Genomic DNA, 23,736 nt, shown 5'->3' with positions numbered 1-23,736 from the left:
ACAGTAATGCCGACATTACGTACTGCTTGGCGGCAGAAATAGACAAGGTGGCAGTACTTCCCTGGACGAACTCTTTCACAAGGAGTTCTACTGCTAATAAAAATTAAAAACAATGTAGATAGTTATGACAAAGGAACCTGAAACTACATTAATGGTGAGATCAATAATTGAAAACAATCAACTTTTACTACGGGGTGCCTTCGGAAACCACGAAAATAAAAAGTTTTCTTTTTTCTTGAGTCCGTTAAACATTTTGTGAGAAATGGCTGTCTTTATTTTTACAATTAATTTGAAGGGGTTGCCAAAGTAAAAGTTGTACAGTTTCATAATATGCTGAACCCCGCAGTAATAATTTTTTAGTTTTACGTCTTGAACACCTGCTTAAAATAGTTTCAGTAAATTTTATTGAACTACATATGGTATTTTTTTATGACACCAAGTGACGTGACGAACAAGACGTGCGCCTGGTAGTAAGCGACACACCTGTCCATAGCAGTTCCAGTGCCACTCAGATTTAAAAATCGCAAAGATCTGAGAGGCACTGCTATTTCTCTCGTCACCCTAAGATATAACGCACCCCTCGTAACTCTATATAGGTACAATATTAGTCGGAAGAGTTATAAGAATAGGAGAGGATGTGGGTTATATTTTTCTGTATCTAATGGAACAATAAACATATTTGACGTTACTCCACTTATGCCATTTTTCCATGAGGGGTGCGATAAGTTGATGTCCCATGAGACTGTAATGTCACCAACATCCTTACCCTTCAAAACTTAAAGAAATGTGCTCATTCGTTACTGTTTGGTAGTAGGTGCTTCTTCGGGTGAATTCTTTCACAAGGAGCTCTACTAGATACGACCTTGCCCAGCTGTTTGCACGAGGTCCCGAGATCGATTCCCGGTAGGAACAATTAAGTAAATCAACTATTCTAAATTGGTTCTAGTCTGGATGTTCTGGGTACCCTATAGGGAAATGCTTTGGCAGTCATAGTACAAGGAATTTCCTAGTTTAAGACCAGGTAATTGGTGTAGTTGTCTGGCACATTATTAATTGTATTTAAAGGTGTCACCTTGTAACCTTGATTGATGAAGATAATAAAACGAAATGTTGCGCTTGCTCTTGTAAATAAATATATTTATTAATGTAGAAGCTTCTCCCCCTCGTTAGCTTAAAGCCTTAAAATAAGAAGTAAAGCTGAAACAAAAGGAATCGGTAGATTATTATTAAACTGATTGCTAGGAATTTTAAAGAACTATCTTTTACTAATGAAACGATGTAAAGAAGCAACTACAGCGTAAAAACTAGCTCCACCATTTTAAGGTCAAAAATAGCTGGGCATCGTATGAAATTGTTGATATCGCTCTTACATCAGGGTTCTTTTCGTACGAGCATTTGTGGACGTCGAAAGCTCGTTGACATTTATCTTTATCCGGCGTATCTGTAAATTAAAAACAATTTTAATATGCAACGTAACGTAGAAAACAGAGACATTAGTAAAAATATTTAAATTGCAAGCTAATTGCAAATATGATAAGGGTAATGGTAACTCAACTCAGAGTTGAGAGACCGAATTCGAGCCCACAGCCTCTGTTAGAGAGGCGGTAGGTCAAACCACTAGGTTATCACGGCCAATTTATAAAATAAAAAAAATATTAAAAGAAATTACACCCGTTATAGACGATGTCAATAGGTAACCCCCTCCACCATTTAAAAGTACATCAATCCATATGTATGTATACATACACTTGATCTGCACAGTTTTCCAATAGCGATTCTCGATGTTTAGTTATTTAAATATTTATAGGAGTGTTGGTACTTAATGCTGAAGATTTCCATGTACCGTAATAAAAATAATTGTATGGTGCGTCTATAGGTACTTATCACTAAGACAATGAGAGAAGATTTAGTTTAAGTGTAGAGTCAGTGAGCATAAATAGTATCTTTATGTAGAATATTGAAATTTGAAATGTTTTTTTTTTTATTTGGAAAGCATTATGTTTCCATTGTCTCAAACTTAGTAATATGACAAACGTAGTGACGCTACTATTTATGCAATTATTAGCAGCATCTAACCGTTTAATTGACATTTGTATCGTGTAGCGTTAGTTCCTTATTTTGGATTTTTTTTAGTAAGAATTAATGCACACACTCAACATAACCCCGCAGTAGGGAAATCCTGTGTCGCGGGAATAGATATAGAAAAAACGCGGGTGCCATGGACACATACCTAGACAACCACAAATTATACCCAAACTCACGAGAGAAATACATGTAGGCCATACAAGTATTACACCCGGCCCGGGAACCGAAACTGGGTCCTCTGGGTGGCAGTCCGGCATGGTAACCATTCGGCCACTGAGGCAGTTAAAGTAAAATTGAGTTAAATATCACGGGTGAATTGTGTTAGAAGGTATACGATCATTTTAATGCTGGCTTCCCACGGCCCGTGATTTTACGAGCCGTGCCGCGCGAGCTCGCGCCGCCGACGGTACGCGGGAAGAGTGCCGCCCGTGGCGGGGCGCGGGCTAGCATGCATGGGCCGCCGCCTTAACATAACTCACATAGTGTGCACCAGGGTTGTTGCGACTATCAGAATGCTGATCACCATCTGATGCATCCGCGGATAATCTGCATAAATTAAAATATCCGCATTCATCAACGCTGATATTCATTGCGTATGTTCGAGCCGTGACATGACCTAAAAGGCACGCTATAATTTACAAACCTTCCAAAAATAGACTGTAAGCCGAAAAAGCAGCTCGGCTGTTGTTTTTAAAATATAACTTTGATAAAATTCTTGAACGATTAAGTTAGACAGATTGATTGTTTTCATGCAGAGTGATTGTTTTGTTAATAAATGTTTCAAAATCATTGAAATAATATTTTATTATAACACCTTTTTCATGTAGATAGATTCAGTGAGGTTGTATTTTTCTGGTGTTTTTTTTAATACATAAAACTTACCTTCAACCTTAACATCAGCAAATAATAGCATCCGCTGATGTTAAGGTAAAAAAACCAGCATCCGCATCAGCAGCCGCTGATGTGTAAGGAACCTACATCAGCAACAACCCTGGTGTGCACATATTGCGCCTTCTATTGTTTATGAATTTAAAAACTATCTTCGTAAACTCATATACCGTCACTTCGTCCACAAATTAGAAAAGAAATTTGTAAAGATAATAAATATGCATTTAATCTTTAGTGAATGCTACGAGTAAAAAAACGTTATAATTACATAAAGGTAGTAAATATGTTTGAGAATTTTGTTTTACAGTTTTTACTAAATTGCTTTCCTTACAAAATGACTGAATGAAATAAAAGATAAAAGACCCAAACTTCTTCTATCTAATTCTAAAAAAAAGTGAAAGCGACGTGGTAGATTAAATTACTTGTATTTTATTATATTTGAGGTATTGTAAGTTCTATATTTGGTGAGCCCTTGTTGCATAAAGTGTTAATAGGTACTTACATATACAGCAAATAAAATAAATAAATAATAAGATCAGACCCTTCAAGCGCAAACATGGTTTATGCCTTTCACTGCGGCCTGTATCTGTGCCTGGCTTCAACAAAAAATCTATTCATTTATCAACTCTATACTTAAATTACATCTTCTATCCAGATATCAGTAAAAAAATAAGAAGTTCTTATTGACATTAAAGCTAATATACTTGACATTGTATGCATAGAAATCGACAAAAACTTTAAAACTTCAATATAGAAAAGAGTGATTAAACACGGAGACTTTAAGCAGCGGTCAAATGCGCGTTCGTGAAATGCGCGACTGTATCGCTACACTTGCGATTTATAGGCGCAATCGCAATCGCCTGCAATCGCCTTTAAATCCCAAGTGTACCGATGCAATCGCCGTTTGAATCGATGTAGTTGCGCGCTTGTATCGCGTTTTCATCGCTGCTTAAAATCGCGCGCATGTGTAAAGGTAGACAATTAGCGGCTGCATCGCTACTGCATCGCGTTTGTATCGCTGCTAAAAGTCGCCATGTGTAACCGCTCTTAGAGACGTTTTACCTAAATGTTTGCAGGTAAAGATCATTTTGGAGACCGGATCGTAATAGTCCTCTGGAATCAAACTGATCATCATATCGTAGTCAACTATTCCATCGTCGTCCACCTAATAAAGACCAGTGACATATATTATTTAATTTTAAAACTAGTTGAAAGGTATGATAACAAAATACTTGTAGTAATTAAGCACGTAAAGAATCAGCAAAATCTTTCGTACACTTGGTTTAAAGGTAAATGCAAAAACTATATTCAGCTGTCTGAACCGGTCTATGTGTATCTACGTTATTAAATAATTATAACTTCTTTATAAAGAAAAAACCGACCTCAACAATTCGTGGAATCACTTCCATTTGTCAAGTTTTATAGAACTTTTTTTTTTAATAAATGATTTTATAGTGACGGGACGAACGAGTAGTCGTGCACCTGATGGTAAGCTACACGCCTGTCTATAACAGTTACAATGCCATTCAGAGCTTTAAATCGCAAAAATCTGAGGGGCACTGCCATAGCGCCCGAAACCCTGAGACATAAGTTGACAAGTCCCATGTGCCTTTAATTTCACCAGCACCTTTCAAAACCGGAACACAGTAATGCTGACATTACTGCTTGGCGGCAAAAGTTAGGTAAGGCAGTACTTTTCTGGACGGACTCTTTCACAAGGAGCTCTACTGCTACTAAAACTGTGGGTGAAATCAAATAAGCCGGATTTATTCTGATTTACCACTTTTAGAGGTTGAATATTTTCTATAAATTTGAATGAGACCACTACTGAAGTACTCCTTTTCCAGCAAAAAAATAATCATCGAAATCCGTTCACAAATGTCGGAGTAATCGCGTAATATACACACAAAAAGAAAAAATTACAGTCGAATTGAGAACCTCCTCCTTTTTCGAAGTCGGTTAAAAAGTTTTTAAACCTCTTATAAACTTGTCTGTTGATGTTATACGCACAGCGTTCACGCACACCTACCTCCTCACACTTCATGCAAATTAAATTGAAACATTTCACAAATATACATTCCGCTTAGTTTCCAGTGCGCAAATACAAAACAAACAAAATTGAATTAAAAATAAATTAAACGTTGAGCCGGCAAGAGTGAGGAGAGGAATAAACAAAAGACATATAACTCACGAGACTCGCTTCCTCCAACAGGCAAAACATATAGCACTTCAATTTCGGGTCGTCCTTAAATATGCCGTTTTCGCAATTCTGTATATCCTCTGGGGGCAAGTAGGAATAAAGACGTTTTAATATACGCAAACATGGGACATTTTCTTCAAAACAATGATAGTGGAAAAGTACAGAGATGTTCACGACACAATGTAGTTTCTTTTAAAATATACGTAGCTAAAGAGCCTCCAAGGTATGTAAATACATTTTGACAAAGAATAATTATAACAGCAGAATTAAAAAATATTTGTGTTCTTTGATTTACAATTACGTTTTTTTTTTTGAAGATCTAATCTTTAGCATCATTAATCAATCATCATCAATCCATTTACACGTCCCACTGCTAGGCGCGGGTCTCCTCCACGGGGTTTGGGCCATAGTCCGCCACGCTGACCCAATGCATGCGGGTTGGGGACTTCACAAGTTTTCCGAGGGTTGTGTTGTGTTCATCACGAGGTTTTCCTTCACCGAGAAGCTCATGATACATTTCAAATTAAATTTCGAAAACTCAGAGGTGCGAGCCGGGATTCAAACGTATGTCATCTGCTTGAGCGGTGGTAGGGTAAACTATTAGGCTTTTAAATATTAATTTTTTGTACTGTACTTTAATCTGTCAATTATAATTTTAAAAACCATATCGCAAAGGCGCTCTTTTCAGTTCAAAATCCAGGTCGTATTGTCCATGGTACTACCTAGCTACCGAACTGAAAAATTTCATTAAAGTTTTGTCCACAGTTAAGTACTTTAATCAGTATCATAGTTTCTGTACACAGACCTATAATGCTATTTAAAATATCTATCTCTACTGCCTCCTGATTAGTTAAATTGGCCTAATGTTTTGCAACCGGGCCATTACCTTTAAAAAAAAAAAGTATTTGTTAAACTAAAAGCGGCACTTGACCACTTCTATTCTATGTCTTTGGTTTTTGTTTTGTAGCGTTTGTTTGGCTTTCGTTTAAATATATAAAAAGACTGTACGGTGGAATCTACCCAAATAAATGAGTGAAAATATACATTAGATATTGGTTGTGTGCATTGACTTACAATTATAGTCAATGGTTGTGTGTCATTATTTTATTTACTCGTACAAAAATATTGTGCATACAATACTTTTCAATCATTACATAATTAGGTCTTAAAATCTCGTACATATTACTAAGGCCAACCGGCAGAACCTCGTGGCCTATACACGGTACTCGGCTTCAAGAACCTCAATAAGCAACGACTGCATAAAATACTATTTCAAACTTTTAGCATAGTTTTACTTTTTTTAAATGAATATCACAGTAGGCACAATAAGTATTTTAAGAATAATTAAAAAGAAGCCAGTGAGCATACAATAAGAAGCAGTCAATTCTAAGTGAGTTGTACAGCTATGGTGCGAGGTTTAGCCACAGCGAGATTTCCACGTCATTCGCATGCGAGCATAGAACAAAGGCTAACGGAAATAAAATTTTCTTTTGAGAACTCACCCTCCGCCGCCCCGGTTTTTCCAACGCACTCGTTATGTATATGTTGTATTATTTCCTTGATTTCATCGCTGAATTTCTGAGAAAGTGATGGTTATGTAGGGTTACTACAAATAGATAGTGCTTATGCTGATAATTATGAATAAATACATATGTGGATCGTAACAAGGCTGAGGCCATGCTTGACATCAGCCTTGTAGACCGAATTCCGAACGTTGAGATTCGACGACGTGACGAACGAAAGTCCAGGTTGGAACTCTGATCATGAAACTCAAATAGAGTTTGGTGGGACACATTACAAAGCGAGGTAAAGACAGGTGAAGCAAGACGTCGACCATACGTCGACTGATTGGTGGCCGAGGACGGGCAAAATAAGCCTATTGCAAGGTGGGTCAACGACATAGTGCGCGTCGCGTCGCAGGGACTCAATGGATGCGGTTACCACAGGACCGTTGTGGATGACACAAAGTTCGGGAGGTACCTTCCCGGCAGTGGGTGAAATCAGGTTGTGGATCATAATGATGAACATAACGTGATATTCATTCATATAAAAGCATTTCTAACTTGTAACAAAATAATATTCAGATTCAAAAAAAATCAATATGCAATGTGAATGTCACAGCAAAAGTACACCTAATGAATAATAGTAATGAACCAATGCTCAGTAAATCGATTCGATCGATCTTTATGTCTAAAGCGCGTCTCGATAATAAACCAAGATGAAGGTCAGCTAAGTAAATATTGAATTTTGTTCGAAAACTGCTTTACAACCGTGAGTTGATATTATATGTATTTATTCCGTTACTGAGCACACTCTACATACTTAACTTTTGTGAACACCGTGGGGAAAATAAGTGACTTTAATATTAAAAATGAGATAACATTCTCAAAGAAAATTATTAAGTCGTTATTCTGCTGGGAGAGGCCCAATGCGCATCAACTTGTATCATAATGTTAAATATTAATTTAAGTAGCATGAACTCGTCTCCAATTCACCAAGCTTATTCAGCGGTGGAGAAATAATTGAAACACGAGTTCTTATTACGTATCAGTTACGTTCAACACCAGATTATACGTAGATATGATTATTTCAAAAAATGTAAAAAGACCAAGTAAATTATATTATTGGGTAATTTTCAGGTTAATTTCGGTGGCAATTTCTATAGTAAGTATTCGAGTATATTGCCGTGAAATATTATATAACACTTCATGATAATATCTCAGAATATTGGAATAAAAATTGAGACCAAAATTAGGTACCTACAGAAAACTAAACTAAAAATTACCGTTTTGGCTGTTAAAATAGATATGAACCCATTTTAAAATACCTAGGTACATATTAGGTCTTCCGTCAATAGTAGGTAGGTATGCGAAAGTAGTAGTATGCTTTGTCGCTAATCAATATGACTTATATAAATTGTCGTATTCGTATCATATACGACTGTGGAATTGCAGGAAATCTTTTGCGTTCGTATTATTCGTTCGGTGAGGACGCGGGCTGTGACGTTGAGCAATTGTACCGCTATTACCTGTTTCTACTAGGCCTGCAGTCCATCCGTCATTCGTGACACGCACTAGTGCGTAGGTAAGTACTAACAAATATTAATGCCAAACCAAATTAAAATTTTTAGGGGTAATATTATTTTTTAAGAGACCAATTGGCGGAACGAACAAGTCGAGCGTCTGGTGGAAAGCGACACGCCTGTCCATATAACAGTTGCGGTTCAGAGCTTTAAATCGCAAATATCTGAGGGGCACTCCCACTAGGCCCGCCACTCTGAGACATAAGTTGACAAATACCTGTATGTGTGTAATTTCACCAGCACCCTTCTAAACCGGAACGCAGTAATGCTCACATTCCTGCTTGGCGGCAGAAATATGTAAGGTGGCAGTACTTTTCTGAGCGAACTCTTTCACAAGGAACTCTTCTGCTACTATAAAATATCTAACAAATTCAACTATATCGTCTTAACTAATGGTAACATAGTTAAGTACATGTGTAAATGAGGGGTAAAGTCTTGTCGTCTTTCGTTTTTTGTTTAACATAATTTATTTGACCATAAGATTGATTTTAAATTCGTTCTCTTTAAAATGCGCTGTATTTAAAAATACTATTTGGCACTTAAGGTTCTTTACTTCTCACCTGCAGACATATTTTCTTTATATTCGCTTAATCATTATTGATTAATAATTATTAGCATGAGGAAAATTGTAAGCTGACTCACCGGTTTATGTTTTCCGCTGTAAACATTAGTTACAGCGAAAAACAGTATTAAAAAGACGTACAGCGTCGAATTGGACATGGCGCACCGCTGCCTCTGCGCCAGTGCGCATCGACGTTCACAAACTCCCCTCTTATATTACGGATACAACTCCACCTACACTCGATCACGTATTGTGAAGCGAAATTACCCAAAGCTAGCAATTAGTGCAATAGCGGTAGAGGTCTTGTTGCTCTACAAGCTGTAATCACGAGGCGGAAACTTTTCGGAAGATGAATGAATAAGCAGGTAGCTAATGGGTGTCTCTACAACTTGTTGTTAGGAACTATTTTGCGACGCAACACGCCGTGATGTAAATTGACGCTATGTCAGGTGACACAAGTTGTGTAATTGTCGCTTCAAATGTATTAACACTAATTAAGGTAACTATATAGCCTTCGTACAATTATTAGTGAGCAAAAACTATACATTCTATCACAAGCAGTCTTCTGAGTACCACTGAGTATAACTTATGAATCACGTTGACTGACACTGGATCTAAAGAACACATCAGTGGAGTCACATATCAGTGGGGTTACTACCGGTATTACTCAGTTACATTTTGGATAAAAGTTCGTTACATTGGTGTTTGCACCCAACTTTACTTTCCTTATTACATTTTAGCTAAATAATTGGAGGTATTTTCTCATGTAATTCCATCAAACTTTGCTGAATCATTGTTTTCGCGGTGAACAATAAAAGAGAGCTTACGTGTTTTTGCGCTGGCGCCTCTATTGTGCTCTACACAATAATAATTATAAAATTAATGTCATAATTTGCGCAGTTCGCTCGCGCCGCAGCCAGCTTCGGCGATATCAGTCCTAATGATTATTAATGGTTTGAAGACTGCCTCTAAAATCACGCTGGCTTACATTGAATTGAACCAAGCTGCTACAAGGGGAACAATTCCAAGTTTTCTCTACAGCCTGTCGATGTTTGAAATTACTGATAATAATGGTTTTAAGTAGGTAGGTAAGTTGCCCGTCTGCAAAATCACATTAGGTATAAGTAATTAATATGTGACAGAATGATGTTCCAATTGTTTAAGTTAAAGATTTTGTTAAAAACCATTTTACAGAACAAGAGACCATAGGAAAGATAAGTACTTTATCAAATAGAAAATGATCAAGTCGAGAACCTAAAATATGCGATTATCTTGCACGCATACTTAGGTATGCCGTGTTCAATCGACATGAAAAATCCATTAGAGTTGTTTGCGTGGAGCGGAGGAATGAAGCGGTGGCGGCAGTGACCGTGGCTAAGCGGATTTGCAGCGTCGTGCTGCACCCATGTGCCCTGTACTATGCACGCTCATCTCAATTCTCGCTTCCATCATCGAACACTGCATTTGCTACGTCTGCACTGGTACATAGATTACCAACCTTAGGTTTTTTAAAGTTGCTCGCTTAGAATAATAACGCGTATAAACCTAGTCCGCACACGCTAAGTGAGGCAAATTGAAGCGCGCCTTCAGTGCTCAAGGTCAACTTGCACCGCGAACAGATCAAGAATTTTAGCTAAAAATGACGAAATGTGCGGTAAATGAGTGTAAAAATACGTCAGACAAACATAAAATAGATACTAACATCACATTCCACAAGGAAGTAACGCGTTTCAACTTGTATTTTTATATAAATATTCACTAAAACCGAAAATTAACCTACTACTAAAACTAGCCTACATGAATTTGATTTTTGCCTCACTTGTAACAGTTCGTTTGATATGAAACTATCATTCTATGCGTTATTATTCTAAGGTTGCTCCGATACAAGGAAATATAACGGCAAAATTCATTCGTCAAAAATCTTACATTTGTTCAGAAGTACAAACTTAAAATTTTCAAACCAACGTCGATGTCGAGTTGCAATTAAAAGATGTGGTGGTCATTAATTTACAGAGAAGTAATGTGAAGATAGTGCGAAGAGGAATTGAGTGGCGTGGAGAGCTGTGCGGAGAGAGAAACGTCATTACCGCAATCAAAGCTCCGAAGCCGCAGCCCGCCCGCGCCGCGTCGTAGCGCGCCCGTCTGCCGCTAACGACGAGTGCTCTCGATAAAAATTAAAAACACGTGCAAACCCAGCCCGAGGAAAGTTTTAATGAGTACACGACTCGCTCCACCAACAGTCATACCGCTTTCTATACTATAACCACGTACACGCAATTTTCATAAAAATATTATAATACGATTTAATACCCACATACATACGTGTAACGTGACATTCAAGGAGCAATGTATGTATCGTGCCTACCTAAGCAACTATTTCTTCCAAGAACGATATTGGATACAATGCTTAGAATTAAAATAATGTACCTAAGTGCTATCAAGTTCTTAGGTTTTCGCGATTGCTACACATTGGAAGACGGTAGGTATACCCACAAAGTACAAATAGCTCACAATTATCTTTTATGTTTACGTGAGAGATACGTAAATTGGACATGATTTTAAATTTGTTTTGAATTTAAATCGCGTATATATTGTATATTGTTTTTTTGACAAATAAACGTTTCACCAACGTCGGTTTATTTGAAAAAACAAATATACCCGATTTAATCAAATTAAATAATAATTTGGATAAAAAAAAACAAGTAGTATCATTTCCAAAATGTAAGCGCTAATTAAACAGACAAGTAAAACTTACCGCAAATACCTCACAATATCAAGTTTGTTTATTTAACATAAGATCGACTAGTTGTTCCGCAAATTATTTTCAAAAATAAATGACAATCCAAAATTTCATGGTAGTTTTTCACCAAAATTATTTATTTAAAACAATACCTTAATATTATGTAAATTTTAGTAAGTTTCTGTAACAGTAATCCTTTTCACTCGCTTTATTTATTTTCCTATAATTATGTATAATTAGCAGCAGCGCTTATTAGCGCTTAGAGCGCTTTGTGAAAGAGTTCGTCCAAGGAAATACTGCCACCTTATCTATTTTTGCCGCCTAGCAGTAATGTCATCATTACTGTGTTCTGGTTTTGAAGGATAAGGGTGCTGGTGAAATTATAGGCACATGGGACTTGTCAACTTACGTCTCAGGATGCGCCTCAGATTTTACGATTTAAAGAGCTGAGTGGCACTGCAACTGTTATAGACAGGCGTGTAGTTTACCATCAAGCGCACAACTTGTTCATCCCGTTTCTTGATATTATAAAAAAAATGAAGATAATCAAAATTCTACTGAGACCACAGGTTACTTTTCTTGTGGACTGTATATATTCAAATATAATTCCACATAATTCCACATACACGAACCTATGAAAGCCATCCAAAGAATTAATATGATCAATACGTTCGAGCTAATTTCGTTTGGCGAGGATGCATTTTCCATTTCATTCACATCACCTTTTAGGGATACATAAAAACTCGATTAGATTTGTGCATTGGCAGGCAAACGAGCGAGTACAGACGCGGGGCGCGGAGGGACGAGCGAACTGATGGCTGTATCAGTTGACCGTGCGTAAGCTTTATTGCTCTGCTATCGGAAATAACCTGCAGCTGGAAAATTGTGATAACCTATGTATCTGGTATAACAAGTGATATGGTATAATAAGTGATAACACCAAGCTACACTCTCCATACCTACCTTTGTAGAAATAAACCGCGCAATAGCTAACAAAACGAAACCTCGCTTCGAAATCTGTTTAGCCAATCTGATGACCTTTGCAACCAACAACCAACAGACGACCTCAATTCGTTAAAAAAACAAAAACAGAAAAGATACAAAAGCTTTTCATTTGCGAAGAGCCATAAAGCAGATGTTTTTATTGTTTTCAATACAACCCTCCTTCGCGAGGTGCAGTCGAAAAAAATAGGAATAAATTGCGAAGATCTTCGCAAAACAATAGTTGGAAATTGTCTACGCGAGAAAAAGCCGGATGCAAATGCCATTCATATTAATTAGCAAAGCGAGACGGGCTTTTACGAAATTAGACCGTGATTTCAGAGGAGATTTATTGTTGTGTTTGAAAATGGTACGAAGGTAGCCATTTAGACGCAGCCAAATTAGTGTTGTCAGACATTTTAAATTGAATTGAGTGAAGTTGTTGTTTGCTTTGGCCAGCGACTGAGGGCAGGTGAGGCTAATTTATTGGTTAGCGCAATGTGTGTTCGGTATCTGTGTAAAGTATAGGTATGGAAAAATAGGAGATTGGTGCAATGATTAATGACCGCCGGCGGCAAACCCACGGCATAGTGCGGCTAATGTATTGGGTATCACGTGTGCTGCCATGAGGCGCACCAATTACTATCGAACAAACATTTTTTTATTGTATTTGAGGTGAATATAGAAGGGAAAAGAAAGAGACAAGACCATGAAAGCCGTATCCTCCTTAGACCCAGCAAACTACTATGGGAAAAGCGCTAAACGGCCAATGCGCATTAAAATGTACTTAATATAAATACAAATTCCAAGCAATAGTTTTGTACGAAAATCGCATTGTTCTAGATACACTATGGTCATATAGAATGATAAGAGCTAAATTTGAATACGATATTTTCGTTATAATGTACACTGGGCATTTACGTGATTATAGGAATAATATTTCCGTCATTTGTTCACTTATCTAATTTTCGTGTCAGTTTTCATTAAGTATTCGATTTTTTTATTGTGCAATGTTATTTCATATTTGAGTATTGTATCGTGAAATATTCTTTAATAATTACACCATAATAATATACTTGAATATTTAAATAATAAAAATTGCCACGGAAAGTAGGTAGTGAACACTAGTCCGAGAATGACCGCTTTATGGTCTGGATCTGAACTACTTCACATATTATGTACATTTTGATGTACACGCAGCCATAGGAGGGTATACTAAACAAATATAGAAGATCAAAGTGAGCAGTTATAAGGAAGTGAAGGAGCTAGCTTTGAACCATGAGGAGTGGAAGAGGTTACACCGACAAGAGCCTGGCTCTTAAGGGGAGTCACAGCGGAGAAGCGGAGAAGCAGAGAAAACTGTTTTGCTAGATCAAATGTTTTATATATTTACTATTAAATAACGGTCATGACATACGATACTTACATCTAAGGATATTATGAATGTGCTAATTTGTTACAGGATAGCATGTACATGATTTTAGCCTAACATATAAAATCCCGAAAACAGAAATGAAAGTCTAAAACGAATTATTTAAGAATAAAATATATACCTTTGCACATCATTTTTATATGGACACATTTCTCTTTCCAACTGAAGCCCTATAGTTACATATTCCATTCCAACGATATGTACTTTGCTAAATTCACATTTATCCCAAAACTTGAAAATTGTGCAGCGTTTTAAAGACACGCCACGTCACCCGCTGCCCCGTCAGTCGCCATCAGGTGCTTGTCAACGTCAAATTTTCTCTGCCTGTTCTTATTTAATCAAATTCATTTCGTACCAGTATGTAATACCTTGCCTTAAATAGGACGATGAAACATTTTTTTATATCTATAACGCTAACAAATTTAAAAATATTGTCTATACAAATATGAAAACATTGTAATAAAAAGTCGCAGTAGTTTATTTGTGTACTTTTTATTAACTTTGTCGTATTTCTTAAATATAATGTCACAATCACATATTTGAAGCTTTCATACAAGTAGTTCAACTCACAATTTTTTTCCCGTGTACATTTATAAATATGACTCCTACAACTTAACTATTACATTTCATTAATACGACCGATTTGTAAAACTAATAAATCTATCGCTATAAATGGAAAAAATATTAAAGTTGTTCGAAAAATAAAGCACAACCAATTCATTGATGTATAAATTAACACAACCTAAAAATATAAAATACCTTAAAAAAATTGTAAAAGAACTCATAAAAAACAAACAGAAGAAACGCATCATGAATTCAATAGGTACTCGTTTTTGATAAAATAAATTGACGTTAGATACAATAAGGAATGCAAACATTCAAGTTTTATATTAAATGCAACTGTCGATCACAGAGTGGTTCAAAACCAGTTGCCTATCACTAGTGTTGGACCATGGAAAAATTTCCATTTTGAAAAACATCATAATTTTCAGAAAAATAAACATTTTTCCGGATATTTTTTGATATTTGGAAAAATTTGGAAAATTGATGAATTTTCCACATTTAACGTTCCCACCTATCAAAAGTTCATGATACTGAACAAAAACGATGAAGTAAATAAAAAAGTTTTTTTCGTTGTTTCATTATAAATCTCGTTTTTCGCTAAGTGACTTAGCTATACAATTTAAAAAAAAATTATTTTATAATTCACACTAAATAAAAATTCAAAAGATATTTCTAAGCGTAGAAAATAATATTATGAACCTTCGAAATGATATTTTTCAAAATTTTCCAGAATTTTTCTGGAAAAATTTCCACCACTTGGAATTTCCGGAAAATTACGCAACAGTACCTATCACTGAATGCCCTTAGCACTAATAATATGGGTGTTGGGTCATGGAAAATTTTCCATTTTGAAAAATTCTTATTCTTCCATTGGTGGAATATTTTCCTATATTTGACAATTGACACTTGTCACACGTTGATGATACTAAACGAAAACGATGGAGCCATTATAAAGATTTTTTACCTATGATTCTTTTTTCGCTGTTGTCCAACATTTTAAATCTCGTTTTTCTCTGACTTGCTGTTAGGTGTACAATTTTATTTTATAATTCCCGCTAAACAAAACTTCAAAAGATTGGAATTATTTTTCAGAGTTTTTCTAGAATAATTTCCACTATATGAATTTTTCGTTAAATTACCCAATTATTTACGTTAGTAAATATAATATAGAGTCATTAATTTAGTACAACAAAGTTGGTATAGATTCTAATTATGTAGTTCTTATGGAACTCGTTAGTACAATATTTTTTCTTTATTTCACGCAGAATGGCATACGATAAAAGAATCTACTAGACATCTTTGCAAAATCTACTAGACGTAAAAGGACAAAAAATGCCGATGTATTTTGAAGTGTTAGATTAGTCAAAGCCCTCGATTTTTGATTGCATGCATTTGCATCGCAAGTAAATTTATAAGAAACTGTGAAAATTTAACCTCCAAAGACCCAGCAAAGTACAATGGGAAAAGTGCTAAACGCCCAATGTCCATTAATGTACAAAACACGCTTGTAAAGTATGTTCTAAGTTTTGTATGAAAAACTTGTGTGTGTGTGTACAATAAATAGCGCTAAATTCGAATGCCGTATTTTTCATTATAATGTGCACTGGGCATGATCATAGGAATAATATTGTCTGGGTCTGAATCACTACACATATTATGTACGTTTTGATGTACACGAGGCCTTAAGAGTTAACAGCTCTAAACTAAAATTACATCTCCTGTCTATTTCTTACCAATAACGAGAGTTACATATTCAGAACTTACATTAGTTTATAATAATATTTGCCCGAATTGACCCATCATTATTGCGTAACAATAACATAATATAATAAACCGCGTGACTTCTACCGCAAAGTAGCACTATTGTCTTCCAAACTGAAGGATAGCTCCCTATCCTTGAGCTTTAAGTGGTAGAATCACAATTGACAACGTAAGTTCCACTACCAATAAGTAACGTATAAAAAGTAAGTAGCCTATTACATATAGCTAATTATACGATTTGGCACACTAGCGAATAACTAATATAAAATCGTTTTCATTAGGAGCGTACCTACATCCATAAGTGTAAAGAACAATGATTAGTAAAAAGCGTTATGATGCTTAGGTTACCACAAAAAGTCTACAACACAATAAAGCAAGTAAAATAATGTCGTAACTATTATTATTGAATTTAGTACTTACAATACAACTTACTTGCATTTCCATTTTATTATTGATGCTATATCTATATAAATGGGCATGTGACCTCATATTTGCAGACTTATTTTATGTGTGTAAATGGAAAACGAAATTCTCTGTCGTAGAAATTACGATCTCATAATTTCTACGACAATCGCTACATCTAGTAAAAAAATATGTAGCACGTGTCAGTGTCACAACATCTATATTTGATCTTATTTATGTAAAATATTTTCTGTTCAATTATAAGTGTCACTTTAAAAAATGTTAAAATTATCAAACGATATTCACAAAAGTGGTCATAATTTTCTTATAATATTAAATATTGCAAAAAGAGCATTACAATATTTAATCAAGTGGTAGGTATATGACTGATTACTTTCATACTAACAAGTTTATTTAAATTTATGGAAGTATGCACAATATAATAATGAGCCAATTGAATCATTGATATACAATACAAATACATATTAATAAATGTATATAACTAAAAAAGGAAACACATAATACTAATTCAGAGTACTTACAGTAAATTTTTCAATACACAACCTTTGCATATTATTGTTATATGAATCATAAACTCTTTTGATTTTTTAAATTGTTAAATATAATATTTCTAAGTTCTTGTGCTCAGCTGCGTCATTTATCATAAAAGCAAAATATATTCTTAAACCTATAACTCTTAAGGAAATAATAGTAAGTTTTGTATCTTTCAATGTGATTGTATGTGCAATAAAATATAAATTAAAAAAAAACCAGCAACACTTCGATTTGAGCCTCAATTAGTTAGTTAATTTGGAATTGGTTAGTTACTTTTACAGTAAATTATTTTATTAACAGGAATAATTCTTCATAAAATATTATGTTGCATATTTGCTCTGGAAAATATGTGACGTCACAAACATGGTGGTGGTAATGGCATGTCAATTCGTTTACATACTTCTAACAAAAAGTTTTTCAAAATACCTCCCTGATTATCTTTGGAGCCATTTATTAATATGGTTGGTATGAAACCAGGCTCAATTATATGTGTGTCATCACCATATTTCTTTAATAATTCTGAAGCATGTTCACTGTTAGCGCAACGGAGTATTTGGTCTTTATCCACATTGAATTTATTTGAACACTGCAACAAAATAAATACCATTAAATTAATCATAATAGTACGCCATGTGGTACCATAATAATCATATTTGCCTGATTGAATGAAAAAACCTCATATAATTAATTGAATAATAGGTACATTTATCATTTTACTATTACATTACATCAGCTTGTACTTATACATTACTAAACATAAGCCTTCCCCTGCGCCTGAGCTCAGGGGGCTGATTATGTCTGCAGGAGGGTTGATGGCACTCTAACTCTCTCAGTCTCATGCCGCCCGCATCCAATCAAGTGCCATCAACCTTCCTACAGACATGATTGGGCCACTATCACTTCAGTTCATTAAATAACTGAAGTGATAGTGGCCCAATCATGCACAGTAAACAAAGTAACTTCAAATACTATAGCTATTGTATAACTGTACCTGTAGCATAAGCTGTAAACAATTATTTAGTCATTATGTAAATGTGAAGTATATATACAAAGTATTTATTGAAATTTAATGCAAATCAACTATTTGAAAATAATTAGACTTCCTTTGTCTACCTCTTACAAGCTAACTTTTCACTTAACAATGTCATTTGTACAATAAAATATCCAGGTCTTACCTTCTTAAGAGCAGCCTCTACTTCAAAAACTGAAAAGAGGCAGTCAGTGAACTGCACATATTCTGTCATGTTGCCAATCAGCTCAATGGCACATGCATGTACTTTATTACCAAAGCATTCCTCCTCGCCATGCTGACAGTGGAAATAATATTTACCATCTTCTTCTTTGGTCTGTAAGGAAAAAATATACTTGATATTTGCTGGTTGCAAAAACCATTAAAGATATTGGTTGAGAAGTTGTTTGTATTTACTAAGTAAATTATTTCTTTCAAATTATTTTTTGTTGTGATACATAACAACCCCTTCAAGGGTTTGCACTTAACTATTTAACATTGTGTACTATAACATTTATGATTTATACAACACACTTATACTGAAATTTGTAAGAATTCTGAGGTTACAAACTGTTTCAAATCAAATCAACAAGTGATAATTTTGTTTTTAGTTACACAATCAAGACAACATCTACAATTATCCATATTTGTTTACATTTTAAACAATTACAAACTTCCACTTTCTCATACTGCAGTGGGATAAGATAAGATAAATGTGTGGATGTGTTTATTCCACATTAAATAATAGATAGACAAAACTGTTTATTGTCTTCCTACGAGCATACACAAGAATAATAAAAAAAATTATAATTTAACAAGTCCCTCTTACTTTAAAAATACCAAGACCATTTATGTTAATGATATGCTTTAATTAACTCACCTGAGCTTTACCATACGGAATTAAAGTAATATCTAAAAAGTCGGACAATTTTTCAGTCACCGGGCCCAAGTGTTTTACAAAAAAGTACTTTGAGTCTGGGCACAAAGCTTCATAGTATACTCTCACTTTTACTTTATCTTTTTTATGCTTATTGTAAGCATCGTCTTCTAGCTTCAATAAATCAGACTGAAAAAGTTACATTCATGTAAACAAGAGTTTTATTCCAAGTTTAATACATCCTATTAAAAACATAATAGGTGTAATCCAAACACGCAGCTTGTATTAAACTGAAGTAAATTGAGGAAAAACATTCTTACAAGTGCCAAGAGAATTGATACCAAAGATCTTACCCCAGACAGTATCGCCACGGGTTTATCTGATAAGAGTCGAATTAGTTGAAATATTATCAGCACTAATAATACAAATATTACTATTCTATATCGATTGCAAGTGTAAAAAGCCATATTTTAATTGATAAATATACAAAATATACTTCGTAATCGTTTCAACACCCCGTTGTATTTATAGCTTATTATAACGTGGATATTGAACTACGTGTGACAAAACAAAAATGGCGTTCTACACATAATATACATACAAAATTAGAAACATGCTCCCGTATAGAATTCAATTATTACGGTTAAACAGGCAGTGTTTCTATTTAATTCACAATTATTTTCACATGATTTCGACAATCGTAAATACAAACTGACAGAAAGAAGGGACCTTGGCTGACGTGTGTCATATTTTTCTTGTTTAAAAATAGTTTTTTACAGCTCTGGATACTAATTTTTGAGCCAATTGTCACGACGATAGTTTTAATTTACATCCGAGGTGTGTTCGTAGAGTAGTAGATGAATTGTTGTTGTATGATCTCTAGAGATTAATTGTACTTGCAGAGATCTCCAGCTCTGTTTTCTGTGCTCTGATAAGTTGATGATGACCTGGAAGGCTGTCTAAATGTTACTCAGAGCGGTCGTGGGACAAACTGAATATAGTTATCACATGTTGCATTGCGCGGACTACCGCTCGAAAAAATAACTACTATATTTCTTCTCTATTAAGGTCAAGTTACTTTATTATTTTTAAATATTAATTGTGTGAAAAACGCTTATGGTCGTATTTCAGAACTCTACTCAATGCTCAAGTCAGGACTTGAGTATGATTTAAAGCACTAGAAATCTTACTCAAGTCCTTGTCATTTGGGTGGTATTTCCAGTGCTTGAAATCATACTCAAGTCTGCTCAAGTCCTGACTTGAACATTGAGTAGAGTTCTAGAATACGACTCTTAGACGATGGAAAAAAAATCCATAGTCTAAGGCAAAACGCCATTATGGCCGCGTTGACACAAATAATGAATCCTATGGAATGATCTCTAGATCCGTCCAAACCGCCAAAACTCCAAACCTGATGTACACCAAAATAAAGACAAAATTAACGTCAAGAACATAGTTTATCGAAAAGATCTCGACGTCGTAAGTAATATAGACAGATTTCTTTTAAATATTACAGTTAATTCGGGTAACTTTGAACATTTTTTGCGTTTTTCTAATAATTTCACATTTAATTATGTTTCTTAACAATTACTTTATTAACTGAATAGTGTTCTTTTAAGCCCTTTTTTCGTTCTTATAGAAGGAATTTAGTAATTATTCAACAAAACTGTTCTAGATTTGCTCCAAAAGTCACATTCAAAGTTGCCTTGAATTTTGGGTAACTTTGAATAAGATTAGCCTTCGATATGGAAACCGTATATTTTCTAGATATTTTACAGTTTGTGTAAGATTATACGACATATTCATGTTTTTTAGATGTGAATCTGCCCAAATATTCCTGACAGTGCGTTCAAAAACGACATTTGACTTGGTATTGCCGTAATAAAACGAGACGAACTAATTTAGTTGAAATGAAAAACTTGTTTTTTTTTAGATTTTTTAATTAATGCGAATAAAAATGAAAATTTTCTGTTTAATAATAAATTCTACGCTTATTTAGCTATCAAACTAGATTTTTTTAGGCAATTATTTTAGGCAAAGTAAATACATAACAAAAATCTATTCACCCCACTCCTTGAATAAAATGTCGTCATCAATATAAATACGGCCGCCTTTTCTAGATAGCTGTTGCTCTTTTATAATATTCACAATATCGGCTTTATTAACTTGACATGTCTCAACGTTAGAGGGCCAAGACCAACAAAAAAGCATTTTTGGAGCACTAAGACAGTAATTTCCAAAGGAGTAACTTTTAGAACTCTCCCTGGAAACAGACTACCCTCTTCTCTAAAAACACAGTCAAACACATTCAAAGTTACCCAAATTTCTCTGTTTGGTAACGTCGTCAAAATCTAATTCGTTTTACGCGTAAATACAAAACCAAATTAAATTATTCTTTAAAAAAAGCGATATATAAACCTCTACTTAAGTGTGGAAACCAAAACTTACCAGTCAATATTCAGATTTATATATTTAATTCCGATTCTAAAACTGAGCAACAAATCACACCAAACTACTTTCGCCAAGAAATAACCGCGAAAGTTTAAAAAAATACAATTTAACATTACTTTTTTCTTTCATAACTGTCGTTTAAAAATTTTGTTCCGATTTACACAGCTTCAATACTAAAAATAAAAGATTGCTATACATAAAATAAATTTTTAAATCTTTTACGCAACTACGTTCAAAGTTACACCACGATTCAAAGTTACCCGAATTGACTGTACCTAATAATAATAATCAATAAAATAATAAAAAATAATAATAATAAAAAGTCCAATAATTAACTGTCTTAAACACAGGAAATGGCATCAAGCAACATTTGTATCAAAACCGGTGTCGCCACAAGCACACATTTGAAATTGTAATCTTACATTAGTACTAAGATAACGTAATTTTGATTGGTTATAAATTATCAAACGAAAATAGACAATAATAAAAAGCTTTTGGTAACAAAAATTTAAACTTATTTGGATCTAATAAAGTTTTATTATTACTAGTCACATAAAAGCTAAGCATCTTAAGAACATAAACTTCTTGGATCAAAAGCAAAAAGTTGACAATCTACAGATAGGGATATGACATATACTAAATCTATGGATATGACATTTAATTGATATCGACATTATGTTTCATAACTAACGGAATATTGAACTAGGCATTGCTATAAACTTGCTAAAATTAGTGTTAACCACGGAGTATACGGAAACGGCATTTAAAGCAATTTCTTACGCGACTAGTGTAACTGACTTTTACACGTACACATTTGTTACCAAATACGCACAATGTTTTACTACACGTTAATATTAATTGATATTAGCTACGCAGGCGTGTGCGTATACGTAGCTACATGCTACAATCACAATATTAATGATTTATTATACTGTCATCGTACTTTCATTAACCTACTAGATTTCAAGTCAATCCAATCATTGGAAGGGTTGAAATATTAAAACACAGTCATCATAAAAATCTTTATTCTCCCTGAAATATGATATAATTTGTTCAACAATCACCTCTTTCTGAACTGACTGAACATGACTACACCTATAGCGTCGACGAACTTGTCTAGAAAATGAAGATAATTATTTCCGAAGGCGAAGAAGCGAATCATTTGTTTCATGAAAACTTGACAAAAAATAAGTGACAATGCTTCAGAAATGTTTTCACATTTAGATGTGGTCTATAATTTGGAAGGCGACTCTGAGTTTCATGTCATGTATTACCCGATTAGCCAAATGTATTATTTCTTAATGAATTTTTCGGTTGTTATTCATATGTATATAATTTAATGTGATGTCATAAAATACCTTTAGCAAATGGTGCTACATTTAGTAGGTTTTACTGCCTGTTGCTTCAGCTCATTTCTCCTTTAAAAAGAACCTGGTGGGAAACTAAAAAAAATCAATACAAAAACTGCAAATGTAAATCATGCCTGTGATAAAACTAAGAACTCAAGCGGATGAAGGTGACGTATAAAAAGCAAGTAGAGAGATAAGAATCATGTAGATAAGGAAAAGAAATCTCCAATCTCGTAAAATCTTCATTTGATACTCCACGAGCTTACGTGCATTGTAAAATTATCGATCCTGTACCTCTTCTATCTGTATTTCCTTTTTTACCATTAATATATCGTTTTTACTTGAATTGGAAATTAAAAAAAACTATTGCGAGTGTTAGGACCAAACATTTAAGTAATCAAAATTGTTAGCTTTTAAATACCTGTAAACAATTTATGTTTACACATTGGTACCGCTATAATAAAAAAATGTTGAACTAAACCAAAACCGGGTTTCTAAATACAGAGTAGTTTCTACATATCGATAATTGGATTACAACATGCGGACCCAGTACCAAGTGTAATACGACGCCATGCAAGCAATTCATTAGGCGTCATTCGAATTGTTCTTTTGACGGTGGCGATGGCTAACAACCAATGTATGTTATTACCGAGTTGCAAGAAAATAGTTTTGTTTCGAAATTATAGTATTGTATTATTCAAAATATTAGAAAACACAGAGTTTTCGTACTTACCCATGAAATGAAATCACTCCGGGAGTATTTTTTAAACTTTGGCTTCTTACGCGACATGATATAAT

At 34.5% G+C, this 23,736-nt stretch overlaps 2 protein-coding genes across 3 annotated transcripts; both read right to left on the bottom strand.

Moving 5' to 3' along the window:
- Positions 1 to 1,112: 1,112 nt before the first annotated feature.
- On the bottom strand, positions 1,113 to 8,993 carry LOC113230305 (general odorant-binding protein 83a-like). Of its 2 annotated transcripts, XM_026464180.1 has the most exons (6): positions 8,898 to 8,993; positions 6,676 to 6,751; positions 5,165 to 5,253; positions 4,036 to 4,138; positions 1,371 to 1,441; positions 1,113 to 1,197 (listed from the first exon to the last, which is right to left on the bottom strand). In XM_026464180.1, exons 1-6 carry the CDS (start codon positions 8,973 to 8,975, stop codon positions 1,180 to 1,182), a joined length of 435 nt encoding a protein of 144 aa, XP_026319965.1. In that variant the 5' UTR covers positions 8,976 to 8,993; the 3' UTR covers positions 1,113 to 1,179. The 2 variants fall into 2 exon arrangements, with proteins under 2 accessions (XP_026319965.1, XP_026319964.1); XM_026464179.1 differs by having other exon boundaries at positions 1,151 to 1,441; positions 8,898 to 8,985.
- Positions 8,994 to 15,600: 6,607 nt separating this feature from the next.
- On the bottom strand, positions 15,601 to 19,869 carry LOC113230234 (gamma-interferon-inducible lysosomal thiol reductase-like). The gene is made up of 4 exons (XM_026464071.1): positions 19,492 to 19,869; positions 19,142 to 19,327; positions 18,428 to 18,598; positions 15,601 to 17,838 (listed from the first exon to the last, which is right to left on the bottom strand). The coding sequence occupies exons 1-4, from the start codon at positions 19,603 to 19,605 to the stop codon at positions 17,608 to 17,610; spliced, it is 702 nt and encodes a 233-aa protein (XP_026319856.1). The 5' UTR covers positions 19,606 to 19,869; the 3' UTR covers positions 15,601 to 17,607.
- Positions 19,870 to 23,736: the final 3,867 nt, after the last annotated feature.

Source organism: Hyposmocoma kahamanoa, unplaced genomic scaffold, assembly GCF_003589595.1.
Source record: "Hyposmocoma kahamanoa isolate Upper Pololo Valley unplaced genomic scaffold, ASM358959v1 63, whole genome shotgun sequence".
NCBI classification, from domain to species: Eukaryota; Metazoa; Arthropoda; class Insecta; order Lepidoptera; family Cosmopterigidae; genus Hyposmocoma; species Hyposmocoma kahamanoa.
The sequence above is the reverse complement of the archived record's forward strand: the minus strand, read 5'-3'. Positions and strand labels throughout refer to the sequence as shown.

Coding starts and splice junctions, on each gene's coding strand:
- LOC113230234 (XM_026464071.1), bottom strand. CDS start 19,605: ATGGCTTTTTACACTTGCAATCGATATAGAATAGTAATATTTGTATTA. Junction 19,328..19,491: donor CCGTGGCGATACTGTCTGGG/GTAAGATCTTTG, acceptor TAACTTTTTCAG/TCTGATTTATTGAAGCTAGA. Junction 18,599..19,141: donor TTCCGTATGGTAAAGCTCAG/GTGAGTTAATTA, acceptor TTTTCCTTACAG/ACCAAAGAAGAAGATGGTAA.
- LOC113230305 (XM_026464179.1), bottom strand. CDS start 8,975: ATGTCCAATTCGACGCTGTACGTCTTTTTAATACTGTTTTTCGCTGTA. Junction 6,752..8,897: donor ACAGCGGAAAACATAAACCG/GTGAGTCAGCTT, acceptor TCACTTTCTCAG/AAATTCAGCGATGAAATCAA. Junction 4,139..5,164: donor TGTTGGAGGAAGCGAGTCTC/GTGAGTTATATG, acceptor GGTCTTTATTAG/GTGGACGACGATGGAATAGT.